Source organism: Calidris pugnax, unplaced genomic scaffold, assembly GCF_001431845.1.
Source record: "Calidris pugnax isolate Ruff unplaced genomic scaffold, ASM143184v1 scaffold38, whole genome shotgun sequence".
Taxonomy (NCBI): Eukaryota; Metazoa; Chordata; class Aves; order Charadriiformes; family Scolopacidae; genus Calidris; species Calidris pugnax.
The window spans coordinates 18969165-18992239 of record NW_015090995.1 but is presented as its reverse complement, the minus strand read 5'-3'; the positions used below and the strand labels follow the sequence as shown (position 1 = coordinate 18992239).

Sequence of the window (23075 nt, the reverse complement as noted above, 5' to 3'; positions counted from 1 at the left end):
GCTACTTCTGGTTTTCATGTTTTCTTTTTATCCGGTGCCATAGATTTGAGGAGGGAGGGGATCCAGGAAATGTGATGAGGCTGCAGGAGAGCAGTGAACACAGCAGGAGCGGCAGCAGCCCAGAAATCAAGCTTAGCAGGTTGTCGTTAGGCTGGTGTGTGTTTGGCTCCTGGCCTTGGCAAGCCTTGGGAAACTGAGCAATATCTGGAAGTTTCCCCTGCACAGGTTCCTGGGCAGCCTGTGATGCACAGATGTTTCTAACATCTGCTGCTGAGAGCAGAGACCTGATGTTATGGTTGTTGAGGTCTGAGACAGGCACTACCAGCTCTAGACTTCCAGTTCTTTACACACAACCTTCAACCCCCCACCCTTATCCCTTCTTTTCTCTTTCCAACACTGGAGTACAACACACTTCTTCAGGTTAAGTTAACCTAACAGCTGAAGCAAAAAGATTTAAATATAGCAAATAGAGCTCCAGACTCTTTAATTACTAGAACACAAATGTGCTTGGCCAGAGGGATCCGTTAAACATCCTTTTTGCCCCCCTGAGCAAATCCTTTTGGCCCCCCTGAACAATCTTTCCAAATCCTCTTTGGTACCCGGGATGCCCCTTCCTCACCATCTCCAGGGCTGCCTTTTCTGTGGTTAGTCCTGGTGCCCCTCTGCAGCAAAACATTCCCCTTTTGTTCCTTTCTCCTGCTTGAAGCTTGTTTTGTTTTTTTTCTCTGCAGCAGTCCCTCTGGATTTGATGCTATCAGTCGTGCTGCCTCGCTTTGTTCTCCATCTGGAGAAAGCCCCTTCCTGTGAATCTCCCAAGAGAAAAGGAGGAACCGGGGCTGTGGGCTGAGCACTTTGTCTTTGTTCACCCCACACAAGTGCTTTTCAGGTGCTTGGGGTCAGGTCCTCTTTGCAGCCAGACAAATATTCCCTTGTTCCTCTGCATGCAGGGGAAGGAATATAATGGAAGAAAGATGTAATATCAGCCCAGAGTTTGGCCTTGTGCTTGGACAGATCCTTCAAAGGCTCATGGCTGCTGCACCAGCACCCTGTGCCGAACCAGTGCTCCTGCATAGCCCCTGCAGAGCTGCTGCTCGGTGGCTGTGATGGTCATAGAATCATAGAACTGTTTGGGTTGGAAAGGACCTTAAAGACCAACCAGTTCCACCCCCCTGCCCTGGGCAGGGACACCTCCCACCAGACCAGGTTGCTCCAAGCCCCATCCAGCCTGGCCTTGAACCCCTCCAGGGATGGGGCAGCCACAGCTTCTCTGGGCAACCTGTTCCAGGCTCTCACCACCCTCACAGGAAAGAATTTCTTCCTGAGATCTCATCTCAGTCTCCAATTTTTCAGTGTAAAACCCTTCCCCCTTGTCCTGTGTCTCCCCTCCCTGATCCAGAGTCCCTCCCCATCTCTCCTGGAGCACCTTTAGGGACTGGAAGGGGCTCTAAGGTCTCCCCGGAGCCTTCTCTTCTCCAGGCTGAACCACCCCCCAACTCTCTCAGCCTTTTCTGCGAGGACGCTGCATTTTGCAGGTATGATGTGGAAGGAGAGACCCTCTGGGGAGGACAGAAATCCACCCACGTGAGCAGAGCAAAAAATTCTGCTCCGCAAGTTTCAATTTTGCACCTGCACGAGTAAATTGGAATTTTGCACCTGCAAATTTAAGGCTTGTGTCCTTTCACGGGTTCTTGCTGAGTCTTGTTCAGGTAGAGCAAAAAATTCTGCTCCGCAAGTTTCAATTTTGCACCTGCACGAGTAAATTGGAATTTTGCACCTGCAAATTTAAGGCTTGTGTCCTTTCACCAGTTCTTGCCAAGTCCTGTTCAGGTTGCTGGGGCAGGGCACGGGGAAGGTCCATCCCTGCAGCCCCAGCCACCCCCTACCCACACAGCCCCATCCCCGACTCCTTCCCTCCAACTCCCCACATCTCAGCCCCATTTTTTCCTGTGTATACAGCAACGTGCCACTGCTCGCTGGGCTGCGGAAGGCAGGTTTGGGGTTTTTTCCCCCTGTTTCTTGGCAAGGTGTATTAGCTGCAGGTTTGGGTTTTTTTCCCCCTGTTTCTTGGCGAGGTGTGTTAGCTGTGCTGAGCCACGTGTGAGCTGCTGTTCTGGGGCCAGAGCCCCCGCTTGCACGAGAACCATTTTCCACCATCCGGTCGGAGAACTGCCAGAATCGGGGCAGGAGGAGAGTGTTTTTAGCTCAAATAATGAAGCAGCATTTCAAGCCGAGTCATAAGCCAAAGCTGGGTCTTCACAACAGAAATTTGGGTTTAGAGGGTGGACTGTCTCCTGAATCCTAAAACCCGTTTTCCTGGTGAATTCTTAATTCTGCAAGTAGGTCACGCCTGCTTTCTCCCCTTGGGTACATCAGAGACTTGACAGGTCTAAATAATAACTCTTATCTCTTTGCTCTTTGATGTTAGATGTCACTTAGTTGTTCCCTGTCATCTGCTTTTCATTTCTTCCCTTCAATTCCTGTAAAACTCTGCTGAACACACAATTTAATGAGGGATAGGACGTTTCTAGGTCCCACCAATTTTTGTAGCACGTGGTCCCTCCCCTGTTGTCAGCATCACCCATTGCGTTGGCCTGGCATGGGAGACAGACTGGAAGGACCACCATGTCCTGTGGTCCTGTGAAGCCATGGGGCATCCAAAGCTTGTCTTCTAGGGGCTGTTTCACTGTGCAGAGCCCAAACTTGACCACTCTCTGCCTATAAAAGAAGCCACAATCTACAGGACGTGCCCAAGAGCATCTCTGAAGGGTGTGGAGGCCACCTGCAGCTCAACTGGTGCTGCTGGGCCAATGGCACTTCCAATTCCACCATAAAACACAAGTACAATTTCTCACACTATAATTTACCTATAGGCATTCAGCCGAGACTCTCTCGCAGAGGTTTCAGCTTCCACAGGGAGCCTTTTAAAGACCTTGCCCTAATTACGAAGCAATTCCAGTGACATTTTAAATTATGGGTGAGTTTTACATAATTCTTTTGATACGTGTTGTTATGACATGTAAAATTTTATCTTTTGCCAGATGCAGTGAATTATGTAAGATCTTTGTTTTGCGTTTGTCAGGATAATTTGAACCGTTGCACATCGAACAAACGCACTTTCAAAGGACCCAGTCCTGCACACAGCTACGATAGTACGGATAAGCTTCGCAAACTTTATTAAATTTCTATTAAATTATATAAGCTAAGAGACAAGTTTATATGACAGTGCTCAAACTGCAAAGTCAAGCGTGCGGGGAGCGGGGAAAAGCCTTATCCTGCAATGCAGCCCCTTTTCCTGGGCTTCCAGCGACGGCTCATTATATGATGAAACGCTGTTTTTTTCCAGAGGGGCCCTGCCTCAGTGGCTGAGCAGAAGTGCCTGATGCAAATCAGTGGGCAGCGATTCAAAAATCTGTTTTCCTCCCGTCATTCAGCGTGTGGCCCCAGCCCTTGTTTACCGCATACTGCTCAGCCTTGCTGGAAAGATGAAATACTGTTTGCGCTTGGGTTGGGTTTGGTTTTTTTGGTTTTTTTTCCATGACACTCATTACTCCAGTCGTGTTTGTTTATTTCGCATGCAAACCATTAATTAATTTGTCTCTGTGAAGCCCAGTAAGGCAAGGGAGAAACATTATCACTTTATAGATAAGGAACAGAGAGACAGAAAGGTTCAGTCGAGAATGTCAATTAATTCGGGGTGTTCAACTTGAGATGCTCAAGAGCTGATATCTCCGAGCACATGAGGTTTATTTGCTTGCTTTAGTGTCGCTGTGTCTTGAGGCACCAGTGGGGCAGGAGGGCAGCCACTGCCCAAAGCACTTCCCAGGGCATGGGAGACAAGAAACAGCATCCAGATGGAGGGGAAGGGAAGAAGATGGAGGGAAAGGGAGGAGAACAGCAGGATACATGCAACGTCTCCTTGTCCAGGATTTGCACAGGCAAACCAGGGGAATGGCAAAGCAAGAGGCTGAAGAAAAATGGGGATGTGACTTTGTGGGTGCTTTCTTGCTGTCCGTTTGCTCTGTATCTGTTCAGGCACCAGTTCACAGACTGCAGCCTGTTACTGGTCATAGCGTCATAGAATGGTTAAGAGTTGGAAGGGACCTTAAAGATCATCGAGTTCCAACACCTCCCACCAGACCAGGTTGCTCCAAGCCCCATCCAGGGATGGGGCAGCCACAGCTTCTCTGGGCAACCTGGGCCAGACTCTCACCACCCTCACAGCAAAGAAGTTCTTTCTGGTATCTCATCTCAATCTCCCCTCTTCCAATTTAAAACCATTACCCCTAAAACCATTACAAAGAGTCCCTCCCCAGCTCTCCTGGAGCTCCCTTCAGATATTGGAAGGCTGCTCTAAGATCTCCCCGGAGCCTTCTCTTCTCCAGGCTGAACAACCCCAGCTCTCTCAGCCTGTCCTCACAGCAGAGGTGCTCCATCCCTCTGATCATCTTCATGGACCTCCGCTGGACCTGCTCAAACAGGTCCATGTCCTTCCTGTGCTGAGGACTCCAAAGCTGGACACAGAGCTCCAGGTGGGGTCTCACGAGTGCAGAGTAGAGGGGCAGAATCACCTCCCTGGCCCTGCTGGCCACACTTCTCCTGATGCAGAACACGGTTGGCTCTCTGGGCTGCTGGCACACACTGACAGCTCAAGTCAAGCTTCTCATCCACAAGTACTCTCAAGTCCTTCTCCTCAGGGCTGCTCTCCAGCCATTCTCTGCCCAACCTGTATTTGTGCCTGGGATTGCCACGTCCCAGGAGCAGTACCCTGCACTTGGCTTGGTTGAACTTAATGAGTTTCACAGGTCCCCACCTCTCAAGCCTGTCCAGGTCCCTCTGGATGGCCCCCCTTCCCTCCAGTGTGTTGACCACACCACACAGCTTGGTGTTGTCAGCAAACTCTCCGAAGATGCACTCTATCCCACTGTCCATGTCTCCAATAAAGATGTTAAAGAGCACTGGTCCCAGTACCAACCCCTGAGGAACAACATTTGTAACTGGATGCCACTTGGATATTGAGCCGTTGACCACAACCCTTTGAGTGTGGCCATCCAACCCTTTGAGTGTGGTCATCACAGCCATGGCTAGAGGAGTCCAGCACCCTCAGGTATCCTGCAGCCTGGTCAAAAGAGGAGAAAAATCACCCCTTTCCTTCTCTCGCTCAGGCTCGAGCATGCACCAGTAACACAAATGAGGACTTGGATCAAGCACCGTGAGCTGCAGGAACCCAGGTCCATGTTGAGCTCATCAGCCTCCTTGGCTTTCTCTAGACCATAATTTGCCAGCTCCCAGCCCATTAATGAGAGACCTGAGAGTGACTGCAGAAACTTTCACTTGTCCAAGCTCCAAGAGTATTTATGTAATTTAATCGATAAATTGCATTGATTTATTTGCACTAAGTAACTCCTTGGGATCTGGATAATAGATAAAGGTGTGCACGGTGCTGCACAAACACATCATAAATAAATGCAGCTTACAAATCAATTGCCAGATATTAGTGATTAATCTTCTCATAGTAAAATAATGTGATGTCTGTCCATTATGGATTTTTTTTAAAAAAATCTGACCTAAGAGGTTTCAGAGTCATTTATTTCAGGAAGGCTGCCCTTTAAGCCAGATCGTGCACTTTTTAAAAGGTCGTGGGGTTTAAATATCATGGTTACCTACGAAGCACGGCTCCCTGAGTGGTTTGACAGCTGCCTTCGTCAGAACAAATCAAGGTCCTGTTTAAATAAGTGCTCAGCTGTTGAGGCTGAAGGCTGGGCTCTTGCAGGGAATTTCACACTACTGTCCTCTTTGGCTGCTGGTGCTATTAAAGGTTACCCCAAAAGCCCGCAGACACTAACACGTGCAAGGACCAACACAGAGTGGGGTAATCCCAGGTATGCTCAGCCCAATAAACCCCTTTCTCAGATCCATTACCCGACCTCATTGCTCCCAAGCTGTGCAAGCTCATTCATCCCCATGATACATTATTATATAGCAGGGAGAAAATGTTTGTTCTCTATCTATTCACCAGAAGGGTTAGCAAGCATTGGAACAGGCTGCCCAGGGAAGCGATGGAGTGGCCATCCCTGGAGGTATTTAAAAGACAGGTAGACATGGTACTGATGAACATGGTTTAGTGGTGGTTTTGGTAGTGTCAGGTTGATGGTTGGATTCAATGATCTTAAAGGTCCCTTCCAACGTGGATGATTCTATGATTAGGTTTTCCAAAACAGGACAAACTTCCTTGCCTCTTTATCTTCCTCATCCTCTCTTAGCACATGAAGGGCAGAGGGGCAAGGCCACATTGTCCAGGCATCTCTCTGTTATCTGCAGTTTGGGTGTTCCACACCATGGCTCAATTTTCTTTTTTAACGGGAAAAAGGGCTTTTACAGTAACTTCTGCAGGCATCTCTCTGTTATCTGCAGTTTGGGTACTCCACACCATGGTTCAGTTTTCTTTTTAACGGGAAAAAGGGTTTTTACAGTAATTTCTCTGCAATTGTTTTATCATACCTACAATGTCTTTCTTTTTCTGTTTTCCTCTGCTCTCTTTTTCATGCACTTCTAAGCACATATCACTTTTGTAGCTCAGCTTCTCTTTCAAGGAGGGCAGGTGATAGATACTTGAGCTATTTGGATTAGGATAGTTTTGTTCTAAGAATATTTACAGGACAGGGGAATGTACATTTTTGCTGCTAAACTTTCAGGTGATTTGACTGATAAATTCACGGTGGTAGCCTGAAGTTCACTTGGACACAGATGAGGTATTTGGCAGAGCACTGTTACCCAGTACGTACGTGAACTAACATAAACCATCTGATTACAGATTTGGCTTACAAATCAATGATTTCCTTCTGGTTATAGAGCAGTAACATGGCTTTAGCCCAAGGTTTGGATGATAAATAAAACCAGTTAAGGCCACTGCTGCTCAGCCACTCGCCCTGGGCCTTGCAGGATGCAATACGCTTGGGCTTGACGAGCTCATTCATTTTGATTGACCTTTCTGCAACTACAGTGCTTTTTCCTCTCGGAGTCATTTTCCAGGAGGGTGAGGAGGTGACTTACCCTGCGCTCTGGGCAATCAGAGCAGAGATCAGCTTCGGTGGCTCAGAACCAGGTGGCTGGAAGTTTTATTGGCGTTTAATGAAGACTTTGGGTACTAAGGTAACTGCTTAGATCTGTAGGCAGCCCAACTTTCAATAAGTTCTTTGCCACTTTTGAGTCATCATTAATACCATCCCACTCAGTGGTTATTCCTAGGCCCACTCTCTCTTCCCAGCACTTCTTTTTGCACGTATACTTTTAATTTCCTTTAACCCTGCTGGCGATTAACCTCCCCCCACAACCCTCCCCCCCTCTTCTTGTGTCATCTTGCCTGGCAAGCTCTGTCCAACTCTGTAATCTTTGCCAGCTGCTTTAACCCTTCTGCGTTTCCGTGGCAGTTTTCAAAGACTTGAGATCTTTGTGCAGCTTTCTGTGAAGTTTTAGCAGCCGCTTCCCCTCCCTGTTGCTGTGTTGGTCGAGGGACTGGAGTCTGCTTTCCCTCTTTCATGCCGTTGCTGAGCAATTCTTCATCGTTGCACTTCACCCCGGCTGATCAAAGCCTTTCCTGCTGCAAACTTTGATTGAGGAGTAAAAGGCTTCTAGCAAAGCGTCGGTCCCTCCTCGCTCACTCTACAAGGTGGCTCAGCCAGCGCCGAGGGGACTATGAGGGCTGTGAAAGGGCTTGCATGAAGAAGGCTTGCAGGGTTTTCATCTCCTAAACATCTTCCAGTTTACTGCCTTGGAAAGGTGGATTTCTGTCTGCTCCAAGCCTGCTTCCACCATGAGGAAGCTCCATTTCATGAGCTTGCTGGTGCCCACCCCGTTCTCACCAGTTCAGGTTGTTTGCCGGGGAGCTCTCCTATGACAAACATGAGCTGATATATATACATAGATCTGTCTGTCTATCTATCAAGCTCTCCTATGACAAACATGAGCTGATATATACCCATAGATCTGTCTATCTATCTATCTATCTATCTATCTATCTATCTCTATCTATAATATACATATAAAATGTATATGTGCGTGTATCTTTCATTTGTTTTCGTGTATATGTAATGCATTTCAATGTGCTTGTGTGAAGACATTATCTATCTATCTATCTATCTATCTATCTCTGTCTACCTATAAAATACATATAAAATGTATATACGTATGTAATTATATGTGTGTATCTTTCATTTATGTTTGCATGTATACGTAATGCATTTCAATGTGCTTGTATGAAGACACTTTCCTCCTTAGCAGAATTTAAACTCCGAGTGGGCTGCTGTCTGTCTGATGTGGAGTGCAATGGAAGAATTCTGCCTTTGTCTCCATTGAAAATGAAGATTTTAGAGCTGTCTCTGCTGTGGGTGAACAGCAGAAGCTGCCCTGGAGCCAGATGTGCAGCTGGGTGGGTACTGTCCTCTGCTCTGCATGGTACACCTGTAAGGGGCCACACTGAAGAGGAGAAAGACCCTCAGCAAGTGACCTCCAGTGGGAGAACACTGCTGAGATGCTGACTTTGCATGACAGCAGAGATGCCATGGACCTACCACAGGAGGTGGACATGTGCCTGTCCTCCACCTTGTGCATCCAGGGCAACTGCTTTTGGCTGGTGAGGCAAGGCAGAAAGGCCTAAGCTTTTCTGAATGCTGATTAAATTTGCAGAAAAGGATATAGTAGGACCATTCATTAGTGACCAAGAAGGTGAGACTGGTGATGTGTTCATAGGTGGAGCCATAGGGATCATCCAAGCAGAAGACTGGCTGGTAAGAGCAGCATCTCTATTCCTGACTGGTTTATGATTTCCTTTGCTTTCTCTTTGTTTTTCTCAGTCTACCCTGATTACCATAAGATCTGCTGATTCAAACTCCATAGAAAACCTCACTGTATCATCTAATGCAAAACGTTTGTATTATTTAATGCAAAGAGTATTTACACTGACATCTCTGTAGCAGGTGGGTTCCCAAATGTTGCCACTACTTCCAAAGGCATTAATTGTTCTTTTAAATGAGGAAAGTTAAAAAAAAACCACACCCCTTTAAACAACAACAAAAGTTCTGCTTTTGCTTAACAAGGAAAGAAGTTTAATTTTTAAAGATCACTCTATATTATTAACTTGCTTAATTATCAGAAGGGATGGTTGGATGAGCAGACAATTAAAATAAGGAGAAGCTCAGAAGGAAAAGTTCATCAGTGCATTAGACAGACAATGGGGGAAAGTAAAACTATTTCAAGTACCATTTGAAGGAAACCATTTAGGAAGGAAATAGGATTAATTAAGTTTTGAACCGGTTAATTTTGATACCTAAAAATATTTCACAGATTAACCGCTGTAACATATTTATGCGTGAGGTAATGTCTGAGGTCCTTCAGCAGTGGTCTAGATAAAGGTACTTCAAATCAGCAAGGGACACTCCAGAGTTACTGGAGTCCGTGGTGTATTCTGGAATGGAGATTAGGACCAGGCCTCGAGACACCCACAGCAGAGGAGTCAGAACTCTGCCACTTTATTCTGCTGTGCTGGTTATGGGTCAGGGTGTGAGCTGAGTCCTGCTAAACACGATGGGTGGCAGTGGTTTTGTTGCCTCTCATGGCGAATGTGTCCCTCATCCCCTCCTACACCTCCCTTTATTGGCCTTGTCCTTTTTGTCATAAGCGAAGTGGCACTTCTCCTTCGTTGCTCTAAAACATCTTTGGTAGAGCCATAACAATGTCCTGGAGGAACCTGCAGCAAAGCCACTGTCACCAGAAGTGCCCCTGAGGAGGAGTCATTTTCCTTCTGACACTTCATTCCCATTACCCTTTCCCTGGAGCACGTGTGTGTGCAACACCAGGGATGCCCCAAGTATCCTTCGCAGGGTTTCCGAGTACAACTCTAATTCATGTAAACACTTTTCTACCTCTTCTTTTTCCTGTTTCCCTTGAGATGGTGTCTGTAAACTCTCCTTCCACAGGCTTGTCTCCCTCAGGTTTTGGCTGTAGGGCCTTCCTTCACGGTAGGAAAAAGAAAAGACAGTTTTCACTGACTTTGGCTCAGACCTCACTGTGGTTTCCTTCAAAATATATATAGTATTGTTGGAAAACGTTAAAAGAGCTCTGAGTTCTTGTCTATAGGAAACTTCCCTGCTGCAAAGGTTTGGACAATGGACTCTGTGCCCCTGCTCCAAGTGCAGGGCCCTGCTTTGTATAACTGGCTCCAATAACTGAATTAAATCAACACGCAAAGGAAAGGCAAAAAAAAATTATCTGCTCACCCCAGTTGGAGAAGGCTTTTGTTTGCGCCTTAGCCTTCTTTAAGGTGTGGGTGACAAATCATGAAAAATTATTTTTCAGAGCTTTGCAGTCTATTCCCTAACGAATTAATTTTAACTGGCACCAGCCATGGTCCTCTCAGTGCTGCTGCTGCTAGGGCCGTTCAGCCACAACAATCAGCACTTCCTCATCAGTGTCTGAGCAGTTCTTTTCATTGCAAAGCCGCCAGATTCACCCCAGGCTCCCCTGGGAACATGCTCTGAGCTGAGACAACTCTGCGTGGGACAAAGACAGAGCTGCCAATCTGCTGTGTGTCCCCCAAAATATGCCGTCGACAGCTCAGATCAGCCCCTATCAACAGCTCATCAAATCAACCAGCTCTGTGCGCTACAAACGCCGTGATGGGGACAAGTCCTCCTCCATATACAAATGTGGTGGCCCTGGGTGGAGGGTGGACCTGTGACCTTGTCCTCAGCAAGGGGACAAGCTCAGACAAGGAGTGTGACAGGTAATGAGTAATGCTGAGAAACCCATGAAAGATGCAAGCATTCCTTCTGCCCCTCCTGCTGTTGAATTTAAGTGAGAAATGCCAAATGTATGTGGGGGAAAAAAAATGGTAATGCAGAGAAACCCATGAAAGATGCCCCTCCTGCTGTTGAATTTAGGTGAGAAATGCCAAATGTATGTGGGGGGAAAAAAAAAAAATCAGGCCTGTGGGTTCTTGAAAGTAATTTTCCATACATGGTATTTAAGAATCTTAACTTCCAAATCGTTAATAATGATCTTTGAAGGGAATCCTATAAACTGTCCTCCAGTTCCTGATGAGATGGAATAATTCATTACTTCAATTTCTCTGATTCATGTAAAACGTGTTATAAATTTGGATTTTTCTTTAATATTTTAACTTCCCCCTGAGAGGAGCGGCAGAAGGGCAGGGTGATTGAGTGCCCCCCAAACTGACGTGGCATGTACCCAAAGCAGGGTAAGCTCTGCGACCAGAGCCGATAAACAATACGAGCTGTCATGCACCAGCAAACCCAGCTTGTTTCAGGGCCCCACTCTCCAAAAGACATGGACCTTGGTGCCAACCTGTCAGGAAAGGGCAGGGCCCCAGAGCTCTGCTCACTCATGCCAGGGAAGAGAATTTCTTAAAAGTTTACCCCTGGGATGTGAATTTAAAGTTGTCAAGAACTTCTCCCCCCTGAAAAGAGCCGGAAAAAATCCCAAAGCTGGTGTGATTCAGGGTAAATTGTGTGGTAGAGCTTTTTTCCCAATAAATCGATTTATTTTCAATGGGCTTTCTACTATTCTTTACCGTCATTTTTTGCAGAGCCGAAGTCAGACAAAACCGTGGTGGTTTTTTATCTTGGTCTTACACCGTGTAGGAAGCCAAGCACCAATATTTAGAGTAGCCATTCCCTGAGCTGGTAAAAAGCATCACACTTTCTGTGTCCTCCATGGGCCATGGTGAGGCTACAGTGACTGAAGGATCCATCTGTGATGGTCCTGTCTTGACCACTCAAGTTCCCCCTCTCTGATTCAGGAAGACTTAGGAAAAGGACAGTGATAACACACTTCTGTGTCTATATTCCAAGGATATCCCAACTCTGAGGGTGCCAGAGCCCTGGAACAGGCTGCCCAGTGAGGTTCTGGAGTCTCCTTCTCTGGAGATATTCCAAACCTGCCTGGATACAACCTGCTCTGGGTGTCAGAGCTCTGCTCACTCATGCCAGGGAAGAGAATTTCTTAAAAGTTTACCCCTGGGTTGTGAATTTAAAGTTGTCAAGAACTTCTCCCCCCTGAAAAGAGCTGGAAAAAATCCCAAAGCTGGTGTGATTCAGGGTAAATTGTGTGGTAGAGCTTTTTTCCCAATAAATCCATTTATTTTAAATGGGCTTTCTACTATTCTTTACCGTCATTTTTTGCAGAGCCGAAGTCAGACAAAACCATGGTGGTTTTTTATCTTGGTCTTACACCGTGTAGGAAACTGAGCACCAATATTTAGAGTAGCCGTTCCCTGAGCTGGTAAAAAGCATCACACTTTCTTTGTCCTCCGTGGGCCATGGTGAGGCTACAGCGACTGAAGGATCCATCTGTGATAGTCCTGTCTTGACCACTCAAGTTCCCCCTCTCTGATTCAGGAACACTTAGGAAAAGGACAGTGATAACACAGAAGGGTCTCTATTCCAAGGATATCCCAACTCTGAGGGTGGCAGATCCCAGGGCAGAGTAGAGGGGCAAGGCTCTGGAGTCTCCTTCTCTGGAGATATTCCAAACCTGCCTGGATACAACCTGCTCTGGGTGACCCTGCTGTGGCAGGGGGGTTGGACTTCATGATCTCTGAAGGTCCCTTCCAACCCCTACTGTTCCGTGATCCTGTGAAAGCTAAGCAGTTCAGTGAACGTGTGAAAGCTCAGCAGTGGCATCATGCACCAATGCTGTTGTGGAGAACCCTTAAGTAGCTTGAGTGGAGAACCCTTAAGTAGCTGCAGTGATAAAAATCAGAGCCCAGACAAGAGGGAGCCTGTTTTAGAGAGAATTATTTATTAGAAGATAGGAGGTTGTTACGTACAGATTCTGTCCTGCAAAAGTGTCCTGGTCACGGATATGTCAGGGAGACATTTAAACCCGTTAGAGCTGGCTCTGGTCTCCACGCTGAGATACTCAAGACACAGCAGAGCTCTGCCAGGCCTGGCTCTCGCGCTGGTGCTCAGCTGGGGAGAGGCCTGGCGTACCACAGCATCCCTGAGCTCGTTACACCGTCTTTATCCCACTGGGAAACCCGGCCCGTGGGCTGGAAACCAGCGGTGGGGACACCAGACGGTGCTGCAGAAGGGGCACCATTCTTCCCTGGGCTAACTTGGGAGGTATCTTCCCCAAGTAGGGAATTGTCTTCCATCGTGCCAGCGATGAACATGGCTGGGCAAGTGGCTACGGAGATACAACCATGCTATGAGGTAGCATGAGGTAAATGCAAATTAAAAAAAAAAAAGAAAAGAAAAAAGAAAAAAAAAGATTCTCTGTGGTACAGAGAAGAGCTCTTCTAGGGGGAGAAGAGCTCACCCCAAAGCCAGGCCACGCAGGCAACGCCTGAGCCCCCTGCAGCGACCTCCAAGAAAGCAGCTCTGACAGGTGGATCACAAAAAAAGCAGCAATTTTGCCTCATAATAGTTGTGCTCCTAGCAGTATTTCTCCCACTTTCATGGGTGACCTGTTTTCTTTTGGGTTGGCAGGTAGTATTTGTCACTATTTGTCTTGCCTTTGGTAAGGCCCCCGCATAGCCCCCGCGGTGGCTCAGGGCTTTGCCAAGGGAAGCCCAGGTGAACCAGAAAGCTCATGTGCTGGTTTTGCACAGCCGCCATTTTGGCAATAACAAAAGGGCCTGGGACCAAGCCTTCTGCAGATGTGGCCATCATCAGTGGTGGCTCATGGCCAGTGCTGGGCTTAGTTTCATACCAGCCCCTGGGCTTTGTCCTTATTCCAGGTGTGCATCTTACCACATTCTGCCACTGTGGATGTGGCAGAGCAAAGTGGGTTGACCAGTGGCTATAACTTCTCTTTTAAAAGACAACCATCAATATGGACATTTTTCCAACGTCTAGCACGTTTCTTAAAGGGAGGTATTACCTAGGAGTCAGCTGTTTAACTTTCAACTTTATGGGTGCTGAAGGATAAAGAAATACTCCAAAGTCTGTCTCCTAAATCTGGTCCTCTGCTGAAGCCACATTCTTGTCTACCCAAGACTTGGTTGGGTCACAATATCACCTTCACTGTCTGCAAAGGTACATTTAACTCTATTTCTCCTTATTAAATCTCAGTCTATGGCTCCAAAGGCCACAAGTAAAACCCTAGGCATAAATTCCCAACTTTTCCATAGTGTACATGAGCTTTTGGCTACTATCAGGACTCTATCAAGAGTATCCCCCTTTCAGTCCGCAATACCCTGAAGGAAAAGCTATTGTTGGGACAGGTTTGTCAGAAATTTCACATAATTTTCAGAATCAGCTGATTATGGTTTATATATCACCACATCTCTGTTCTCATCTTTAATCCAAGGGTGGCCCTTCTTAGCTTGGTGTATTAGAAACCTTTGAAACTAGGGCCTTGGCAGCGAACGCCCACAGGTGAAGCCAATGTCAATGCTAAAGATGGGCCAGACTACAGATCTCAGAAGGGACAATTTGTGAGATGAGCATTTTTCTTTCACTGCAGATGACCTTCAAGGTTGGAGGTACTGGATATGGGGAATAACAGTAAGACTGCAGCCATAAAACAAAGCGGCAGGCCTCCAGTTATCCTCCAGTTATCTTTAGGATAGTAAACTCTCAGCATTGAACTAGCTTTGCCACAAATATGTCTATTTTTTTAATCAGGCTGTATGTTCCTAAGGCACTCGGACTCCTCTTTTGGAACATGCACCCCAGGAATTTGATGCTTGGGGTTGGGAGGGTTAAGAGAAGTGTTCCACAAGTCCATACCCCACTTAGTTGAAGGGAGAAGATGCTCCGGACCCACTGAGTTATCAAAACCTCTGGAGCAATCACAGCCACATCTTTAGTTTTTATGGATTCCTATGGCATTAGTTGTGCTTCCACCATTTTCACCCTTTGGAAAGGGGTGAGCTGAGGATCCCCAGGCCCTGTGAGGGACAGGCAATACCCTGCTCCAATATGGGAGCTCAGCAAGTCAGAGCTCTTTGCCTACTATTTGCCACAAAACAAATCTGGGGGTTTGATCTGAAACATAATCTTCTTCTATCCTTTCTCAGCCCCGGACACAACATTGTCCCAGCCTAGTCTGAGGTCTAATTCCAACTTGGTCAATTGGGAGGCACAGAAAGTAGACAGCAGAGTATCTGATTTTAATTTCAGGCTGACATTTATAGGTAGCTTTTTGCCTCCATTTCAGTTATTCCCCTCCAGACATGGTTCTTCTGCCACCCATGATGAAAACTTCTTCCTCCTAGGACTTTTTGAACCACCTTGATGAGTGAAGCTCACCTGTCAGAGCTGCCTGGATGTTATAGACGAGGCAAGTTCTCACTGATGTTTTTGGAGAGGGCCATTTTCCCTCCAGAGCACGGGCACAAAGGCAGGAGCCATAAGAACCTTTTTGCCTCCTAGACCAGGTAAAGCTGGCCCCTAAAGGGAACCTGCCGTGATGCCCAGCAACCTCCGAGCATCCTCAAGGTGCCAAGCAGTGCGTGACTTCCCTTGGGGACCCCCTGGGCTGTGGGGAGGTGTGCTGCGAGGTGGCTGCACGAAGGGGCACCTAACGGGGAGGGCAAGACACGGAGAAGCTGGAGAAGCTCAAAAGCGGAGGAGCGCGACTCGCTGGGGCTCCGGCAGCGCGCGGCAGAGGGGCCGTCACCAAGACTTTGTGGCACTTAATCCTCACTCTGTTTTGAGTATCTCGGCTGGGCACGTGAGACCAGTTCTAACAATATCCGAAAAGAAACGACACGTTCTCGTTTGGATAGCGTACGGCATTACAGGGGAATAACCCATCACATAGAAACGTTTTGGAACATTAATTACAGTCTCATAATTTAACTGCCGGCCCTTTCCCTTGAAATTAATCATGGATGTACATCATATATAATCAAACAAGCTTTTTTTTTTTTAAAAAGTACATCTTAATATAAATAGTTTATTCAGTGCATGGTTGTGTATACAACAAATAATAAACAACTCTTTTCGTACGAGGCAGAAAGCTGCCTGTACAGAACTATGTCAGTTTTGGAGCACAGAATCCAACGATGATTAATGCACAAAATCTTACACATCATGCAACTCTATGCCAATATTCCAACTTTCTCCCATGCAACAGACATGATGACCTAAATGGAAACCTAACTACATTTTTTTTTTTTTTAAACAATTGTTTCCAATAGCATGTATAAGTATATGTTGTTTAGGGGTAACCTGTCCTAACGCTTCCTCCTACACAATATTCACGTGCCCGTTACAGTGAAAGAAGGACTTTTACAAATAAGACGTTTCTTATAAAAAAATTAAGTCACCTTAATTCCACAGTTTCTGTCTTTAGAAAAGAAGCCACAACAATAGTTTAACATGACACACAAAATGGAATTAAGAGAAATCTACACTGGAGGATAATTTTATCCCTTTCTGTTAACTTCCACTTGGGATAACAAAACAACTCAGTTCCTACAGACTGGGGTTAGCACAAGAACTTTACCAGAAACTACAAATCTATAAAAATTTATATTTCATTGTGTTTAAAACCACAAGAACACTGTTTGCTTGAGCCTGAGACACCAACTCTCAGTTCCAACCCTGATTTTTTAATTATTTTTTTAAAGACATAGCTTTAAAGACCCATTGGAGTTCAGAAATCAAAAAGTTGCACTATTCCAAATTAAAGGATACATTTTTTTATCAAGCCTTAGATATAAAACGGTAAGCTAAGGAAACAACAGAGTTTACATATTTGTTTTTTGTTTGCCCCTATAAAACATACAAGCATTAAAATTTCCTTTTGAAGAGCAAAAGTGGTCTTTTTTTCTGAGTTGGAAAGCAAATTCTTATCAGCAGTGAATGCTGTGAAATGTTTTTGTTTCGTATTCCACAAAGCATAGGAGAGAGAGAGAAAGAGAGAGAGAAAAAGAGAGAGAGAGAAAGAGCTGGACATTTCTTCTCCGAGATTTATTCCGCAGGTATGTTTGCTGGCTATCCAAGTGCCTTGTGATATGCACAAGCATATTCTACATTATTGGGGTATATCCTTTGACAACCAGTAGATCTAATGGCTGATAAACGAGTGACCTATGCAAGTTCGGTGGCTTGTCCTGGGCAATTGAACGTTTGGATGAAAGACTGCTAGTAAGAATTCAACTGCATCCAGAGGTAAGGTTCTGTTTAGAGAGCACTTGGCTTGCCTGAACCTGGCTACGTTGACTCGTTTTGGCTCATGGATTTACCCCCATTTAGCACTCCTGAAACGCTTCTGCTCTTTGTCGGGGTCCCACTTCCAGATCTTGAGAACTCTGTGAGATCGTGGAGAGAAGGCTCTTTGTACATGGCCACTGCAAAGCAAAAGAGAGGTGGGACGTCAGCATGCGTTACGGGCCACTCGGTCTGCGGGGGCAAAGTCTGGCAGTGAAATGTTGGGATTTTTCATTCAGCAACGTGCAATGTCAGGAGCAAATAAAAGAAACATAGCGAGGAGACCTCTTCTACTTCAAACACTGCCTAAGAACCTCTGAGGTCCTCTTCAATGACATTTTAGAGAAGGGAAAAACCACAGCTCCCTCCCTCTCCCAGTTAAATCACCCCCTCCTACCCCCTGCGCTTACAACTCTGCAAGATAGACCTCAGCTCATATAAATCAACATTTCCTTATTAATGGTGACATAGCACTGCCGACAGCTGTGATTTGACCTGCTACTTCTATGTGTGGCCTAAACAGGTGGGTGCGAAAATGGAATTTCAGTCTTCTATTTCCTTTGTTTTCACACACATTGGAAGCGAGGATCAACCTTGGCATCAGTTGTTACTAACGCCTAGTCCTAAATGTAGGCTGCCAAACTAGTCCAGCATCCACCCAGGGCTATGCACCTTTGAAATATCCTCTCTGATTTTGAAATGACACTGCCTTAAACAGCTACCTAAGAGCATAACTCAGAAGTAGGCAGCTTTAAGGTTCCTCTTAAAGAAGAAGCATATGGAAGGTAGCTCTTCTGGAGAAAAGGATCACCTCCATAAATTGATGGAGATCTCCCTCTGCATGGACCAAAGAGTCTCAGATCCTTCAGTTAACTGGGGTGAGTCTAGGTCCTGGCTTTCAATACAGAGCAGTATATGTATGCCACACTGCCTTTAATAATACATGCTGATATTATTACCATCACATACCTTTAATGTCACATTAATTGCGGCACCGCACATTAGAGTTTTATCTCAGGCCAAAAGACATAAACAAACATCTTGTATCATAAAGTGCAGATTGACAAGCCATACAGCAAGTCACTGATGGCCCACGAGCAGATGTTTGAGCCTTTGCAGATAAAGCCTTTGTTATCTATAATGGAGACACTGTGGACTTTGGGCACAAAGAAACTAATATGTGTATTTGGTTAGATTAGAGAAATGCAGAGATAACGTAGAGGAACCTAAGAAAAGCAGCTCTGGCTACATTAACAGTGTGTTACAGAACATTATACTCCTGTTCTATAAGTAGCTGAACCCTTCAAATATGTATGCACAGATATTAAACATCTCTGACACAAGACAATGTCAGTTCAGGTAGATGGAACAAACCCAGGCAATTACCTTTTAATGGTTTTGGAAGAAAGTGTGCTGCAGGTTTATTTTTCTTCACGTGGTTTCCTTTCATTATTTCCCCTTCTTTGTTAAGACCCAAATACCAACCCCGGCCGGACTGTTGCTGTCTGTAGATCATTGAAGAATACGTCACATAGTAGTTTTCAAATACTGATTCTTTGAACTTGCATTCAGGTGTAAAATGTTCCTGTAAGAGAGCAACAGATCAATATGTGCACTGCTGAATCTCACATCAGTTAATGAAAGAACATCCAATATTCATTGCTTTCCCCCACGGTTAAAAGACATACCTCTCACCCTCCACTATCCAATTATGAAACACGGGGCCTAAAAAGTATTAACAAAAGAGTAACACAATTTGAAACCCGTGAAATGACGCTGTGAGCGGCTCGAAGTAGCATAATAAAATCCTTTTGGACACCGAGTAAAAAGTCTAAGTGAAGAATTATCGATCGATGTAAGTAATGGATACGAGGCAGACACAGCCCTGGTGCCAGCCCCAAGGGACCAGCTGTGGGCCAGCCCCACAGGCCAGAAACGAGGCCACATAATGCCTTTGTGCATTAACTCCTGGCCTTAACTGCTTAGGAGGAAAGTGCGATTAAAATTCAAAGCCAGGATGCCATGAGTAAATGGTATCCTCTCTTACTAACCCAGCAATATTACATTAGCTCGTAGCAGCTGCCTTTTTGGTCTGATCTATGCTCTTTCTCTGCCCAGCTTATCATCCACTGAAAGCCCAGCTGTCCCACGCAGACATTAGCCTCTGCTCTGGGACTGGCAAGAGTTAAATGGTGCCACAGCTGAAAGCATATAGGATCAAGCTTTAATCTTCATGTTGAGTTGCACTGCTGCTTTTGGGGACATGGTGTTGGGCTAACAGTTAAAATAACGAGCAATAATCCAAGAGAGAGGCTTTTTCTTTGTTTCTTTTTTCCCCTGCACAATGGTCTTGATTCAATCAATATCTTTTGGTCCTATTTCCCAGATTCAAAAAAGGGTATGGACATGAAACACCGGTCTTGGAAGGATCCAGGTCCAAAACACCAGCCCTGACACCACCATCCAGCTGCATCTTAAGGACTCTGGGTGCTTCAGCATTTTTAACATTCCAAGTTCTGACCACATCTCACCTACAGACCCCTGAAAATCCATAAAATATGAAAGAGGAAGGGCTTGGTCTGGTGACGCAGATGTTAATGTCACAGTCCTGTGGTGGCAGCTGTTTGCTGGTCCTTCCTTGTGAAGGCAGATGCCTTCAGTGGAGCTGCTCTACAGCGGCGTGAAAGGAAGGAGGAAAAACTGTGCTCGCATAATGATCGTAATTTTGAGTTTAAAAAAAATGAAAGGAAATTAAACGTCTCAGGAGCTTAAGATGTTCTTATTTAGTTTCTCAAATATTCTTGTGTGAGAAAAAGAGGGTATTTAAAAAAAAACCACCACTGTGCATTTTCTCCACTTCTTTTGCCATTTCATCTTCTCATAGGAGAAAGAAAAAACCTCCCATCCTCTGACTGGCGTTTGCTTCAACAAAGAATGTGAAGTAAGCAATTTTCTTCTTTTTTTTTTTTTCTTCAAGCTAATTGGCTGTTATTTAGTTAATTGACGATTGGTTTCAATTGCTGTCAAGCGGGGACAGTCACTGCATTTTTGCAGGATTTCTAAATAAAAGCCTTCCATCACTGTACCCTGCCCAGCGCTAGCCATGTTAACAAAGACTACTGCATGTGTATCATCCAATTAGCAGCAAAATGGAAAACTACAGTGCTCCCACCGGAAGATTATGGTTTATGTACAGTAATTTGGAGCTGTTTCGGGTACAAAAAGGCTGCTTGTACACAGCGGCAGAGGGTCAGATTGCAAACACAACCACAACATTTACTCTGGCTCCCTTAGGCGGCAAGTTAACCTCGGCACGAGCAGCAGGAGCCAACAGGCAGCAGAGTCCCTTGAAGCAGAGGGAGAGAAACAGTGGGGAAACAGAGAAAAAGACTCTAAAAACTCCTTCACCCCTGATTAGTCCCTTGGCTGGGAGGCTTGTGATACCAAGCTGTGGTGATGGTGCACACCAGCAATCCCCCATGAGCATCACAGACAGCAGTCTCCTCCCTGGAGCATCTCACGATTCAGCAAAAACTGCCATGACAGTGATTTCTAGGAGTTGACTTGCAGGAGAGCAGCTCTGCAGGTCAGCAAAAACTGCCATGACAGTGATTTCTAAGGGTTGACTTGCAGGAGAGCAGCTCTTCAGGGTGGAACTTGGGAGTCCTGGTGGACAACAAGTTGCCCATGAGCCAGCAATGTGTCCTGGTAGCCACAATGTGCCCTTGTGGCCAAGACAGCCAATGCTCTCTTGGGGTGTATTCAAAAGAGCGTGGCCAGCAGGTTGGGGGTGGTCATCCTCCCCCTCTGCTCTGCCCTGGTGATGCCACATCTGGAGAAATGGGCCCCCAGTTCAAAAAGACCAGGAACAACTGGAGAGAGTCCAGCTGAGGCTACAAAGATGGTCAGAGAATGGAGCATCTCTCTGATGAGAAAAGGCTGAGAGCACTGGGACTGCTCAGCCTGGGGAAGAGAAGACTCAGAGGGGACCTCATCAATGCTTAGCAATATCTAAAGGGCAGGTAGCAAGAGGATGGGGTCAGGATCTTCTCAGCGGTGCCCGGTGACAGGACAAGGGGCAACGGGCACAAACTGGAACACGGGAAATTCCTTCTCAACATGAGTAAAAACTTCTTGACTTTGAGGGTGCCAGAGCCCTGGAATAGGCAGTCCAGAAAGGCTCTGGAGATATCCCAAACCCACCTGGATGCATTCCTGTCTCTGGGTGACCCTGCTTTAGCAGGGGGGGTTGGACTAGATGATCTCCAAAGGTCCCTTCCAACCCCCACCATTCTGTGATTCTCAAGACAAACAGTGGGACACAGAAGCAGACACCTTTCTATAACGTGCTCACTTACCATGTCAAATTCCCCCCCAATTTTTTGGGCACCAAAAGCAGACCCACCTCATTCACCTGACTGCCTTGGCACAGGCTTTCTCTTGACTGACATCTGCTTAATTCCTCGGCTACGGCTGCAGCTTCAGAAAGGTGCTGCATGGTGGGAAAGGCATCCATCCTCCTTGCCAAATCAAAGCTGGTCCCACGTGAGTGGTTTGCAGAAGCTGCAGTGCTCTGCTTGCTCCTGAATGCTAAGCAGCTGCTTACCTTTTGCAAGTGTTTGTTCCCACCCATCACTTGCCTTGAGTTCAACCCAACGCGTGTCCTTCCCACTCATTAAAAATAGAATCAGGGAGGAGAATCATAGAATTTCCCAGGCCGGAAGGGACCTCCAAGGGTCATCTAGTCCGACCCCCCCGCAGTCAGCAGGGACACCTCCAACTAGACCAGGTTGCCCAGGGCCTCGTCGAGCCTCTCCTTGAATATCTCCAGGGATGGGGCCTCAACCACCTCCCTGGGCAACCTGTTCCAGTGCTCCACTACCCTCACAGTGCAGAACCCCCTCCTAATCTCCAATCTAAATCTGTTCCCCTCCAGCTTGAAGCCATTTCCCCTCGTCCTGTCACTACAGGCCTTTCTAAACAGGTTCTCCCCGGCCTTCCTGTAGGCTCCCTTCAGGTACTGGAAGGCTGCTATTAGGTCTCCCCGGAGCCTCCTCTTCTCCAGGCTGAACAACCCCAGCTCCTTCAGCCTGTCCTTGTAGCAGAGGTGCTCCATCCCCCTGATCATCCTTGTAGCCCTCCTCTGGACCCTCTCCATCAGGTCTATATCCTTCTTATATTGAGGGCTCCAGACCTGCACACAATACTCCAGGTGAGGTCTCACCAGAGCAGAGTAAAGTGGCAGAATCACCTCTCTGGACCTGCTGGCAACGCTTCTTTTGATGTAGCCCAGGATGGGATTGGCCTTCTGGGCTGCAGCTGCCCACTGCCTGCTCATGTCCAGCTTCTCGTCCACCAGAACCCCCAAGTCCCTTTCCTCAGGGCTGCTTTCCAACACCTCACCCCCTAGTTTGTATTGGTGGCGAGGATTGTTCCGGCCCAGGTGCAGAACCTTGCATTTGCTCTTGTTGAACCTCATGAGGTTCACCTGGGCCCACCTCTCCAGCAGAGGGAACTGCAGAGGGAAGCTCTGAATGAGGAATGCTAGCAACCGTGCTCTTGTTTTGGGGGTATAACAATTAAAAGGTACTTCTCTCAGCTTGGCAAGTCCATGTGCCAACCCAAGTGGGTATGGACAGGGCTTCCATCAGCACATCATTCAAAATACAGGGCAGAACAGCAAGTGCAAAAATGGCCACTGTGTTATCTTTGCTGGCAAATTCTTTGCTAATGTGCTGAGGAAGTGTGAGTTGAAGCTGGGAGAGGGCTGAGTGCCACAATGAAAGCCAATCTTTTCCAGCTAATATAGCAAATCCTATTGAAAATTTATAAATATAATTATTGAATTCTAAGACCATTTTTTTCCTGTCCCTCAGCTGTCCTCTTTGTCCATCTCTG

The 23075-nt window shown here is 46.4% G+C and overlaps 1 protein-coding gene across 2 annotated transcripts in view; it reads right to left on the bottom strand.

Annotated features, from left to right (window-relative positions):
* Positions 1 to 15880: 15880 nt before the first annotated feature.
* Positions 15881 to 23075, bottom strand: part of FGF13 (fibroblast growth factor 13) — a 132243-nt gene continuing 125048 nt past the window's right edge. For both annotated transcript variants that reach the window (XM_014955327.1, XM_014955328.1), the window contains exons 4-5: positions 18564 to 18762; positions 15881 to 17317 (exon numbers count right to left, since the gene is read on the bottom strand). In XM_014955327.1, the coding sequence (XP_014810813.1) occupies positions 17181 to 17317; positions 18564 to 18762 (336 nt within the window). In that variant the 3' untranslated portion in view covers positions 15881 to 17180. The remainder of the gene's footprint in view (positions 17318 to 18563; positions 18763 to 23075) is intronic.